This window comes from Vespa mandarinia, chromosome 14 (genome assembly GCF_050613455.1).
Source record: "Vespa mandarinia isolate Hongniang chromosome 14, ASM5061345v1, whole genome shotgun sequence".
Lineage (NCBI taxonomy): Eukaryota > Metazoa > Arthropoda > Insecta > Hymenoptera > Vespidae > Vespa > Vespa mandarinia.
In genome coordinates, this window is record NC_140823.1 from 2653710 (window position 1) to 2667500 (window position 13791).

A 13791-nucleotide genomic window follows, 5' to 3' on the forward strand; every position below is an offset into this window, starting at 1 on the left:
TTATTTAATATACCGATTGAAAAATACTGATTCGATTAATAATAACCTCGTAAATGACGTTAAGATATTTTACTTGATTTTCTTTTCTTTTTTTTTTTTTTTATCGATCAATCCAATAATACAGTACATTAAATTTTATCAATTAAAAAATTGTTCTTTTATTTTACACCACCAAAGTATATTAAATATGTTATTTTTTTGTTTTTGTTTCTTATTATTATTTAAAAAATAAAATATTAAAAATTCTGACACATTGCTTATCGGCACAACACAAGAAATTTATCATTGAACATTATTCGCTTATATATTTCTATATAATAATAATAGAAAATTGTTGATCATTTTTCTTTAATAATAATAATAATAATAATAATAATAATAATAATAATAATAATAAACTTTTTAATTTCTTATTTTTTAATTATGATACATTTTTATTTATATAATTATTCGCATCATTTTTCTTTTTCTTTTTTTTTCTTTTTATTTAAAAACAAAAAAGAGAAAGAAAAGAAACAGAACAAAAAAGTCTTTATATTAGCAAAGACGAATCAATTTCGATGATCGAAAACGAAACGTTAAATTTTTTCATTAACGCACACTTTCTCTTATTTTGTAAACGTAAACAAATTATATACTAATGTATAAAAAGTACGGAACTATATATATATATATATATAAAAAAAAAATCGCTCTTCATTTTGATTGTCTCCTTGTATTAAAGTACTAATTATAAGAACTATCACAGAAACGAATCAAATTGCAATACCACGATAACCCGACGAACAGAGTTATAGCAATCTATCCACACCTGCAATAACGAGAAGTTGATCGTGATGTAATCCTCGTTGTTACGTCTTCGGTTACAGTTATATCATGAAAGCTCTTCTCGGATTTCGCATAATCTGAATAAAGAGAATATAAAAAAAAAAAAAAAGAAAAAAAAAATATAATAATAATAATAAAAAATAAAAAATAAAAAATAAAAAATAATACAAAAATAAAATAAAATAAAATAAAATAAATAAAAATAGAAAGGAAAAAGAAAAAAAGAAAAGAAAAATATCGAAAGACATTAACACCATGATCACGGTCACATCAAGATCCATCGATCATGACGATATATATATACGTTGGATATAATTGATGGATAGATACATACATACATATATATATATATATATATGTATCCATCAATTCGATTAATTTTTCGAATATTTTCATTCGTTATGAATGTTTCTTTGTAATAATCATTCGTAACAGATGTCAAGGCTTATCTAATATGATAATGAGAAGGTAATTTGTTCGAAAAAGAAAACAGAAAAGAAATGACAATCGGATTGATTACGTTTTCGTTAATGCCAAATAGAAGTTGTATTTCTCAATAGGTGCTGACCAGCGATGACATCATTCGGTCGATGATAAAATTCCATGATGAAGGACCTTTCCTGGAACATGTACGGCCAGCTGTGTTACACTAACCACATAGAAAATGATACGAGAGATTATGAGCAAAGAGTTAAATTATTTTCTTGTGATGTCACGTATGAAATTCAATTATAATTAATATTTATATACACATATACACATACATACATACATATATATATATATATTATTTATAATAATTATATTGTATATATATATATATATATATATATGTATATAATGAATAATAAATATAAGATAATATATTAGAATAAATATAACAAGAGATTTTAATTTATGTTATATAATAATATCTTATGTTTAGACAATTGTAACGCATCGATTAATTATCGTCTTGACATTGTAGCACGAGGACAAGTCTTTCTTACGTATGAATTGTGAACTCAATTAATAAAGTCTTAAATTACTCACTGCCTTTCATCAAAGAATTCTTTGTAAATATCAAATTCGGCGAAAGAATGTTATATTATTGGTCTTGATATTCCATTAAAATTATATCATAGAAAATAATTTATTCGATTACTTTTATCACGTTATTTTGAAAATTTTATTCTCTTTAAAATAATATTCAAAAGTTTTTACACGTAACTTCGATATACCTATGTATTGATAATATATATGTATATAAGTATTTATATATATATATATATATATATATATATATATATATATGTACATTCTAATGTAAGATTTTTATGGCACATTTGCGATAAACAGACAGATTATATATGACGTATGTTCTTAAAAAAAAAGGAATAGAATAAATCGTAAAAAAGAAAAAAAAAAGAAAAGAGATATATATATAATACTATCTATAAGCTATTACGTAAAAGTACAATTTTGTTTACTCTTTTATATTTTTATTTAAGATATTCAATAAAAAGAAAAGAAAATTTCTTCACACACACACACACACACATTAAATTACGCATTAAATATATTTATGTTATAATTTTACAATTATTGTTGTAATTACTTAATAAATAATAAACAAAAAAAAAAAACAAATATAATCGATAAATTGTTACAATGAAAAACAATTTATGTATATAATATATTTAATTAGCATTGATTTGATTTTTTTTTTTTTTTTTATTAAAAATTCACATATGAGATAACAATATTTTACTGATTATTTATTAAATACTGAAAAAAAAAAAGAAAATATTGTTATAATTTTCTTTATTTTAATTAAATAAAAAACTTAATTGTTGCAAACACATATGTATGCATCGTTTTACATATAGAATTATATTAAATTTTATTATAATTGCAATATTACGACAAATAATGTAATTTAAAAATTATAAATGAACATCCATTGATCGGCCATTTGCAATTTACTGTAGTATATATATATACATACACATTCGAAATCGATTCGACGTAGGAAACAAAACGTGACTTTTCTTTTAGAATTAATGATGCGTTACCAACAAAAATTTGTCGGTGATAACGTTCTCGATCACACGTCGTATATCTTTCACGTGTTGAACTACATAATTAAATTTCTCACGCGCCAACCAACTGTGTGTAGGAAGAAGAACAGGGTAAGAAGACATACTCTTTATCTAGAACAATTTACGTTTGACGAGACGGAACGTTAAGTTGAACACTACTAGTTATTTAATTCAGCCTTTCTCCATGCTTAGTGCCGAGCACTTAAAGAATCTCACGAATAATTTTCTACGCGCATTCAATTGTTAAATTTTCACTAATAAATCCATCATCCATCGTGAATTCGAAGAATGTTCATTAATTTTTGTTTCCTTTCTTTTACATTCACCCTCCCCCCCCCCAAGTCGAAAGATATTTAATATAAAAATAAATAAATATATATATATATTGTATGTTTGATCAATATTATATTAAAAAAATATATATATTATTTTAATATATAAATTTATTTCATTCATCTTGTTCTTTTTTTTTTTTTTATTTTAATTTATATCGAACACCCTTCTATATACATTTTATATAGAGAACGAATGACTATGGATTATCGTTTTTCTTTTTCATAATGATTTAAAAATAATTTACAAATTCATGAATGGCACAAACATATTTATTTTATTAAAAAATAATTTTTATATGTATAATAAAAAATTCGTATATATATATATATATATATATATATATATACCTGTTTTAAATTAGATGTATTAAAATACAATATTAATATTATAAAACTATATATCAATACCTTTCTAAATTTTTACGCGGAAGTTTTTATTTTTCTTTTTTTTTCCTTTTTTTAATAAGACTCACCACCTCCAGAGACCTTATGTAGAAAAGGTCATTGACGTTGATGCCAGTCATGTGGCAGTTGACACGATTGTTGCACTCAGGTCCATCGATGTTGTACTTAACATAGCTGCTATCAACCTAAAGAAATTAACAATAATGAGATTAGAAAAATAAGAAAATATATGAAACAATAAACATTATATATGTATATATATATATATATATATATATATGCGTATATATATAATTACAGTACATCTAAAAATAATGAAAAATTTTTTTATCACTTTTACAGAACATTATATTGCGCTCTCTTAATTGTTATTTGAAGAAGACGTATTATTGTTATTCATTTAATTTATTTTAAATGTCTTTTATACGTTGTCAATGATACACATTGATCAACCCTTTTATCGATGTTTCCTTCCCTATGCTCTCTCTCTCTCTCTCTTTCTCTCTCTCTCTCTCTCTCTCTCTCTCTGTCTCTCTTTCTCTCTCTCTCTCTCTCTCTCTCTCTCTCTCTCTCTCTCTCTCTCTCTCTCGATTCTCTCTGAAATCTTAATGATTTATAAGATTCTTTTATTTCTTAATTATTATTATTCTCTTCTTTTTTTTTTTTTTTTCAAAAAAATGGGACATCATATTAATCGTCATTTGGTTCAAATTATGATCTTAATCATAATCACCTAACTAATTGTTACATGCTAGACTGCAAGTATCGTGTGTATAAAGCGGTACATATATATATATATATATATATGTTATGTGTATTTATGTATTACACATAACGATATTTGTTTTATTTTTTTTTTTTTCAAATACGTTGTAATGCAACGATGCAAAAAAGATAGTTCTCTCTCTCTTTCTCTCTCTTGTCTTCTCTTCGCTTCACTTTTATAGCCTATTAATAATATTGTTCCACTTTACACTCGATAGATGCAGATATTTAAATCGATATTTAATTCATACACTCGTCCGACATTTAATTCTCCTTTAGGGAATACCATTTAATGATAATTTGTAATTCTGCAGAAAAATTTATAAATATTTATTTATATTTACTCACCTCAGCTTGGGTTGCGGTCTTAGTCGAGCATTTGTTTGTATTTGTTTTTTTTTTGTTTTTTTTTTTCTTAATATTTACGAATTACAACACATTCGCACAATTGGTGCACGTTCGCACGTCGTTAGAAATTTTTTGTTGCTTTTTCTTAACTGCACTTTTTTTTTATCGATTTGCTTTCTTTTCGATTTTTTTGTTTGTTTTTGTTTTATTTTGTTCTGGGTTCAAACTTTTCATTATTATTATCGAAATTGCCAAAGATGTGCTACATTTACACATAAATTCGTTATATCTATACATACATACATATATACATATATATATATATACATATATATATAAGTAATTTATATTTTATATATTTAAAGAAATATATACTATATATATATATAGATATATGTATATGTATGTCAAACAAAAAATATGTGCCAAAATTATATCCTTACTGTTTTGTAGTTTAAATTTCTAACAATTACCAAATTAAATGAGAACTCTATTATATATGTATATAGATACATACATATATATATATATATACACATATGTATGTATATTATATATATTTATATAATGATACTAAAAAACTAATAACAAATCGCTAACATCACCGAATCAATTTTAAATACGATAGTACCTGTGCCATTTGACAAATTATAATTTGACTGTTTAATTGTCATTCGTAAGTATTTTATATTTTTTTTGCTTTTTCTTTCTTTCTTTCTTTTTCTTTTCTTTCTTTTTTTTTTTTTTCTTTTTTAATCAGAATTGGTATCTCCTTCGTGGTAATGTAGGGAAGGTTCTCATTCTTTCATTCTCATTTGTTTTCTAAGTTTCTCAGGTTGCTGTTACGCCTGTGAAATAAACTTAGTTTTTTTGTCAAGATCTTGATATACCTATTATTTGTCATTATTATTTATATGTGCGCTTTAGTGAATCTCATTCAAGTGTAACAAAAGAATCATTTTAACTGATCTCTATAATAAAAAGTAATAATACTTCTACAGATTATGATTATTATTATATTATTATTATTACTATTATTATTATTATTATTATTATTATTATTATTATTATTATTATTATTACTATTATTATTACCAAATAATAATAGTGATTAATATCTAATTATCATTTTTAACAAAAGCTCATACCTACGTTACTTGTACGTCTATATGCTGCTCATTTGAGCTGGGGACATTTTAATGTGTACACCTGGTGCCCAATTTATTCGTTTTGATGATTTCCTAGGGCAGATGCTGGTTTTCATTTCATCGCAAGCTTTTCATTTTCTTTGATCCGTATATCTTGTGTCGAAGGTGAGGAGATAATAAATATGAAAATATTTGCTTTTTGCACGATATTTTTTTGTGTTTCTCCATTTCAATGTTTCTTCTATTGCTTACAATATTGAATCAATACTACTACTATGAAAATGATATATATGTATGTATGTATGTATGTATGTATGTATGTATATATGTATGTATGTATGTATGTATGTATATATATACATACACAATATCATATATATATATATATATATATATATATATATATATATATTTATATACGACAATAACTTTTGATACAGTTTCGTTGTAGATTAAATTATTATTTTATATAACAAATAAAACATAAATATAAATTTTTCTTGTCTTTTCATTAATATTTTCAAATCCTAATATACGTGTGGGAGTGTATATATATATATATATACATATATATATACACATATATATATATATGTATATATATATATATATATATATATATATATATATATATATATATATCTATTTAGAGACACAATTGGCTGGGACAAATTCTTCTAATTTGCATGCACAAATATCACAGCAAGTCACACCTTTTTGCCTTTCTTGAAATTTTGTTAGAGAGTTATTTTCTTTATTTGTTTGTTAATTTTCACAATTTATGCCTTGATTGTCTCTGCCAGTGTGACATTATTAATTATATCTTAATTTTTATTATTAAGGTGTAAAAATTAATTTAGCACTGAGTCTTTTCCATGAAAACGATACTATTTTGTTTTTTTTTCTCATTTTTAATTGAGATAGATACATATTCATTAAGATCATTAATCAGAATCATGATGTATCAACCTAAAAATCGCATATAACAATGGAAATTTCGTCACATTTAAATTTTTGTTTGTTTGTTTTTTTTTTTTTTTATCATTAAGACAATCCCAAATAAAAAAATAACGCATTATCGCACAAAAAGGTACCATCAACTAATAAAATTATATTTATATAGTTCTTTTAAATAAACAGATAGAATACACTATGGAAATATAGATTTACACATAATGCGTGTTGAGCTTTGTATTTCTCAATAATTCCATATTTAAATTTCTTTAAAAGTTAATCTCATTCTCACAAAAAAACTTGACATCATTGCCCTTACAGTTACAATAATGATTTTATCAATTGATTTTATTTTACAATACGCAAAGTGAATGAAGAAGACTGTACAGCAACTAAACTTAATCCTATAAAATTGTGTAAGCGAAACATGACATAGTAGATACTATATACTGCTAGTCAAGTATAAAACGCTCTTGTCATTTATACTTTTCAATCATATAATTGAACAACTTCTTGTTCTTCTCGCGCCATTTCATAATTTCCATTAGCGCGATGAAGATAGGAAAAACGTTTTCCTATAATGCTTTACCATCTTGTTTATTTTTTCTTTTTTTTTTTTTTTCTTTTTAACGCAGATAAAATTCTTATACCTATAAAGTATATCCATTTTACTGCTGTCAAATTCCATATTATATTTCTGACTGATAAATTATTAGTATCCAAGTATTTCACACGTTAGACAAAGTTTCGAATTTATAAAAGAATTTGACGTTTATAATTAAATAGTTGTGTATGCAATATTTAATAACGTCGCTGAGACTGGGCGTTTTGGTAACCAGCACTGCCACCTGCAAACAACCATAGCTCCTCCGTTCAATCACTTTGAAAGTATAGCTTTATATTTGATTCAATATTTAATATTTTTATCGTTATATATACCATAGATGATTAATAAGCCTATATAGATATGTATATTATTAGAAATGGTATATAATAATAAAAAATATATCAACGATCAATTTTTCTATTTATTCGTTCTTTTAATAGATCCTAAATAAACTTCTTTATTTGTCATTTATATTATCTGTGCATGCGCAATAATCCTTTGTTATATTTTACCTATATATTAGGAATATTTAATCATATAAAGTTAATTGAAGAAACAATTAAACTTATTCTGAAATATATTCTCTAATTGCTATGATCCACCAATTGGCACCTAAATGTATATTAAATCATTTCTAATTGATTTGCCTGACGATCTCTCATACCTAACGCTTTTATTATCATAATTGATTAATAAAAGAAAACATACATACGCATTATTACTTCATGAAAATGTATATAACTTTTACTTTTCTATCATTGATTATAAATCGATGTATGAAATTCGTAAAAATTTTTATGATTTTTCATTGCTTTAAGAAAAATATTTATAATATATGTCTAATCAGAAAAGCAGTTCATATTGCTTTCATATATATATATATATATATATATATGAAGTTTCCATAAATATCAATTAATTCATTATACGTTCTTTCCATAATTAATATCTTTTACCTTTCATAGTTCTTTTTTTTTCCAAATATAAATTTCGCAATATATATTCCTATTCATTTGTTGTATAAGTTTCTATCTATTTCATAATAAAATGACTTGACCTCGTATACTAAAATACTGTTTTTTTTTTTTAATGCGACGTTTTAAAATTTTAAACAGTACTTACCATAATCCTGTTTGCCGTATACTCCATCCTGATTTGGATAATCTGTAAACACATAAAATATAAACTTAAACTAATTCTATAATGATAACACTTATAGAATATAATTTCAGTTTGACTCAGACGAGAAAAAGTCTGTAATTGAATGCGAATATAATAAATTAAATATATATTATACATTTATGTTCTCTTTAATTAATTGTTGATGAAAAGATATTAAGATAAAGAATAATGTTGCTGTGAAGAATGGCAGGAGGCAGTGCTGCAGTGTTGGCATCCAAATGAATATAATTTTATTCATGCTTTATATATATATATATATATATACACACACAAATATATATATATATATATAAAATGTATACACATACATACACATATATGTATGTATGTATGTATATATAAAAAATATATTCATACATTTATATATTTTAATTAATTTAAAATAGTAACAATAATAAAACGCAATAATTTATATATCCCACTGGCTTAACTTAAAGTTGAAAAAATGGTAATTATATATTCATAATAATTATAATCATATTTTACATTGATAATGATTATTATTATTAACAATGTTTCTCGTCTGAATCGATTCACGTTAAATATTTTTTATGTGGAAACCCAAAACATACGAATGATATATAATGAATAAGTTTTTATCAAACCGACGAAAACAAAAAAAAAATAGTATTATGATCGAACGAAAGAACTAACCATAAGGTTGCGTAGAGTAACCACCCCTGTTGATCATGGTGGTAGCATTAGAAGATCGGTCATCATACGGGTTAGCAGGAGCATAACCCGGACCCCCACCCCCTGCAACTGCAGCTGCTACTGCCTCCTGCTGGTAACTAGCTGTACATGTATTATGTAATATTAATCTACAATTAAAAGCAGCTATGTCTTCATCAGCATACAAAGATAAGATATATATATATATATATATATAGGATCACATTTTTAGAATTTACAAATGAAATCAAAATTATTAATAAATGTGATTCATAAGTGGTATAAAAATTTATGTACCAAATACGGAAATGTACATATGAGTACATAGAAGCATGCGTGCATAACTAATTTAAAAATGCAGCAAAGTTCATTAATAAAAATGAAGCATCACTAAAACGAAAACACTCGTGCATGGCTGAAGTAAAAAAAAAATTTAATACAAAGTATATTTATATTAACCTGAAGGTGGTGCCTTTCCATAACTATAAGGATCACCAGTATTAAATGCTCCAGTTGCTGGCACAGCAGGAGCTCCTCCATACCTATTATCAGGTGGCGCCGATGGTGGATACCCCTATATAATAAGTATTATGTTTAAGTTTTATTAATACAGATATATAAATTTTCATTATTGTAAATGTATGATCATATTATAAATGAAAGAATTCTTTTACCGCAGCTTGTGCATAGTCAGGTGGCTGTTGATAACTTTCATAGCCTTGATATGATGACTGTGCATAACCTTGTTGTGATCCATAACCTCCACCGTATCCTACTGGTTGCTGCTGTGGTGGCTGTTGTTGACCTCCACCATATGCATTTCCTGCACCTCCTCCATATCCACCTTGACTATATCACAAATTATAAAATAATATTATTTGTTGATTATATTTCATCAACATTTGATATTTATTATAAATCATAAATCCTTACTTTGGAGGTTGTGTTGCATAACCATTAGAAGGTTGTGAAGATGGCTGATCAAATCTTGGTCTTTTCGAAGGACCACTTGCTCCCGGTGGACCACCTGCTCTTTTCGTCGGTGCACCTCTTCCACCTCTATTAGCACGATCTCCAAAACCTCCTCTTCCACCTGGACCACCTCTACTCGAGCCACCTCTATTATAAATTATGTCAATATTAATAATAAGAATTATATAATATATTATGATAAAAAGAAAATCATAATACTTTACCTCGAACTACCACGACTTCCTCTGTCCATACCACCACGTCCACGGAAATTATTATTTGGAGTACGACTATCTCCTCTACCAAAATCTCCTCTCCCTCTACCACGAAAGCCACTGCTTCCACCTCCTCTACTTCCTCCTCTTGGTGGACCACCTAATCCTGGGGGCGGAGGGCCACCACCAGGACCACCAGCCATTCCAGGTTCTGGAGGACCTCTAAAAACAATATCCTCGTATAAAGTATCTTAATTTTACATAATATCTAATATTTTCAACATTAAATATTATACATTTATATTATTTTTATATAGAAATTTATTATGACATTACCCTGGTGGAAAATGGCCGCGTCCACCTCTTCCTGGAGGACCACCTCTACCTCTAATACCTGGTGGACCACCTCTCATTCCACCTCCAGGTCCACTACCGCGACCACCTCGCATCATACTACCTCCTCTAGGTGGACCACCCCTAATACAAAAATATAAACATTACTTTAATCATATTTACAAAATGTTTCATGTTAAAGCGAAGCAATTCTATAAGCATATTCGTTATTACGAGGATAATATAGTTAAATGAAATATATAATTAAATTTAAATTGTACCTTCCTCTATCTCCAAAGCCACCGCGTCCTCTCATCGGTCCACCAGGTCCACCGCGACCTCTAAAACCGCCCCTACCACTTGGCGCACCTTCCATTTTTTCCTTCGGTATTTAAACTTTCAAATAAAATTTTTTAAAAAGTTAAAACATAAAAATGATACGAAAACAAAATAATTACAACATAGACGCCATACAGAAAACACGAAACCAATAAAACATTATCAAGGGAATTTACATTCGTTTATCGAATATGAATAATATTACTAGAAGTTATTAATGAAACATTTTTATATATTTTATCATTGAAATACTTACTTTTTATATAACAAATAAATATCGAAGCTTTTTTATAAACAAGAAACGCGCCAACTAAAGACAAACCAAGAAGGAAAATGGACGCCGGCTCCCGGAAAAAGATTCATCGACCATACATACCAGTCAAATTGGCGTTCCAATTTGCCGGATATACAAGATACATGCAGCGTTTTCATTAACGTTCAACTGAATAATATAATTTACATTATGTCTTGTATTATTAATTCATGAATGAATATATATACATATTAAAGAAAGAAAACAAATTTACTATTATATTATACTTTTTATTATATAATTATAAATATAGACATTGTACTATAATTATACTAAACTCAACTTATCAATATATAGGGATTTGTCCATTCCTTAAACGATGGAACTAACCAATAATTTGAAACTCATGAAAAGTCATCTTAATACTTATAAATTATTACACTAAGAATGAATAATAATTACAGTATAAACAAAAAAAACCATTGTAATTAATTTGCATATGTTTAACATCAAATATATGTATATATATATATAGATATATATATATATGTATATATATATATATACGTATATAAATATAGATATAAAGTAGAATCAAACAAGTTAGTACATTCTGTTGGATGCTAGATGGCACCATTAATAATTTTGGAAAAAATACGTCATATATACACTTAACTCGATTCTATTTGGTTTCTGTTATAGTCACATGACAACGAAGCCTCAGGCGATTGGATATATTTCTTTAATTTAAACATCAGAGTCCGTTGCTTGCCTTCCGGAATACGAAAACAGCGGTTTGAATTTTCTAGGAAGATATATTGTGCCAGGAAGTGTTGCCTGTTCTGTAGACTGTATCAATAATAGCGTCTTTAACTTAAGACATAAACTTTCATTATATATTGATATCGACATAAAATATCTAAAAAATCATAAAAATGTCAAAAGACGAAAAAGAGTGCGTTATTCCCGATGTTATATACGATTCTAATACCGGTAAAAGTTATCTCAAAGGTCGTTTCTTTGGTAAGGTGAGTAAAATTTTTTTGTCACCATAAGAATCCCATATACTACGTTAAAAATATAGAAATATTTTTATAATTTTTTAATATGTTAATTTCACACATTTTATTATTATGTTCTTTAAACATTAAACATTGTTTTCATAACAACCTTTTTTTTTTTTTTTTTTATTTGTTTAATTTGCATACAATCATTAAATAAGATTCATCTTGATCTTTATGTGCATATCATATTTCAATAATGTTCTAATTATTTCAATCTGATAATTCTACATTTATGCACTTTATCAATAATTAAAATTTGATCTGTATCATATTGTGAATGAAGGTAATGTGTGAATAACAACCTGTTGCTATACGTATGTTTGTATGAAATTGTATGAAAGTTGTATGTTCTTTTATGGATTCAAATTTTTATTTCATTGGCTTGAATTCATACTTTAATATTTCTATTATATTAAGTAGCATGATTTTTGTAAAATTTAAAAAATATGTTCATAAAATATAATAACCAAAAATGTATTTTGATCTAAGTTATTAGACATTTAATTTATTATTGAAAATTAAAACATATGAAATATATTTATAATATTATAATAGAGTATTTTGTTTTTATCGTTTAAAGGGTGGATTTGCTAGATGTTATGAAATCAGAGAATCAAAATCTCATCATGTTTTTGCGGGAAAAATTGTATCCAAATCGATAATGACAAAAAGTAATCAAAGGGAAAAAATGACGCAAGAAATTGCAATACATCAGAGTTTAAATCACAGAAACATTGTTGGATTTTATGGCTTTTTTGATGATGCACAAAATATTTATATTATTCTTGAACTTTGCCGTAAAAGAGTAAGTTAATTGGTATACCTTTGTAATGATATTATTTAGACAAATTTTTATATCTTTAGAATTATTTTTTAGTCAATGATGGAGCTACATAAACGTAGAAAAGCACTTTCAGAATGTGAGACTAGGTATTATATGAAACAAATTTTAGAAGGTGTACATTATTTACATCAAAATAGAATTATACATAGAGATCTAAAATTAGGTAATTTATTCTTAAATGATGATCTACAAGTTAAAATTGGTGACTTTGGACTGGCGACACGATTGGAGCATGATGGAGAAAGAAAAAAGTAATTGCTGAAGATTATTGATATAAAGCAAAAAAAAAAAAAAGAATATTGTTTGATAATAAATGAGAATAACGTATCAACTTTTTATAGAACATTATGTGGAACGCCAAATTATATTGCTCCAGAAATTTTAACTAAAGCAGGACATTCTTATGAAGTTGACGTGTGGAGCATAGGTTGTATAATGTATACTTT

At 25.9% G+C, this 13791-nt stretch overlaps 2 protein-coding genes across 9 annotated transcripts in view; one reads left to right on the forward strand and one right to left on the reverse strand.

The window, feature by feature from the left end:
- Positions 1–690: 690 nt before the first annotated feature.
- Positions 691–11600, reverse strand: LOC118439888 (uncharacterized). 8 transcript variants are annotated; one of them, XR_014982956.1, is made up of 11 exons: positions 11441–11600; positions 11127–11241; positions 10849–10989; positions 10522–10734; positions 10259–10444; positions 10000–10174; positions 9785–9899; positions 9308–9448; positions 8594–8635; positions 1349–1448; positions 692–905 (listed from the first exon to the last, which is right to left on the reverse strand). XR_014982956.1 is itself a non-coding variant. In XM_085661281.1 (10 exons), exons 2-10 carry the CDS (start codon positions 11219–11221, stop codon positions 1408–1410), a joined length of 1149 nt encoding a protein of 382 aa, XP_085517407.1. In that variant the 5' UTR covers positions 11222–11241; positions 11441–11600; the 3' UTR covers positions 1344–1407. The 8 variants fall into 8 exon arrangements, 6 of the variants coding, with proteins under 6 accessions (XP_085517407.1, XP_035718028.1, XP_035718030.1 ...); XR_014982957.1 differs by lacking the exon at positions 9308–9448 and having other exon boundaries at positions 691–905; XM_085661281.1 differs by lacking the exon at positions 692–905 and having other exon boundaries at positions 1344–1448.
- Positions 11601–12369: 769 nt separating this feature from the next.
- The window catches only part of polo (Serine/threonine-protein kinase polo), a 3316-nt gene continuing 1894 nt past the window's right edge, over positions 12370–13791 (forward strand). The window contains exons 1-4 of the mRNA XM_035862524.2: positions 12370–12465; positions 13082–13306; positions 13379–13596; positions 13687–13791. The exon at positions 13687–13791 is cut by the window's right edge and continues 191 nt beyond it. Coding sequence (XP_035718417.1) covers positions 12373–12465; positions 13082–13306; positions 13379–13596; positions 13687–13791 — 641 coding nt within the window. The 5' untranslated portion in view covers positions 12370–12372. The remainder of the gene's footprint in view (positions 12466–13081; positions 13307–13378; positions 13597–13686) is intronic.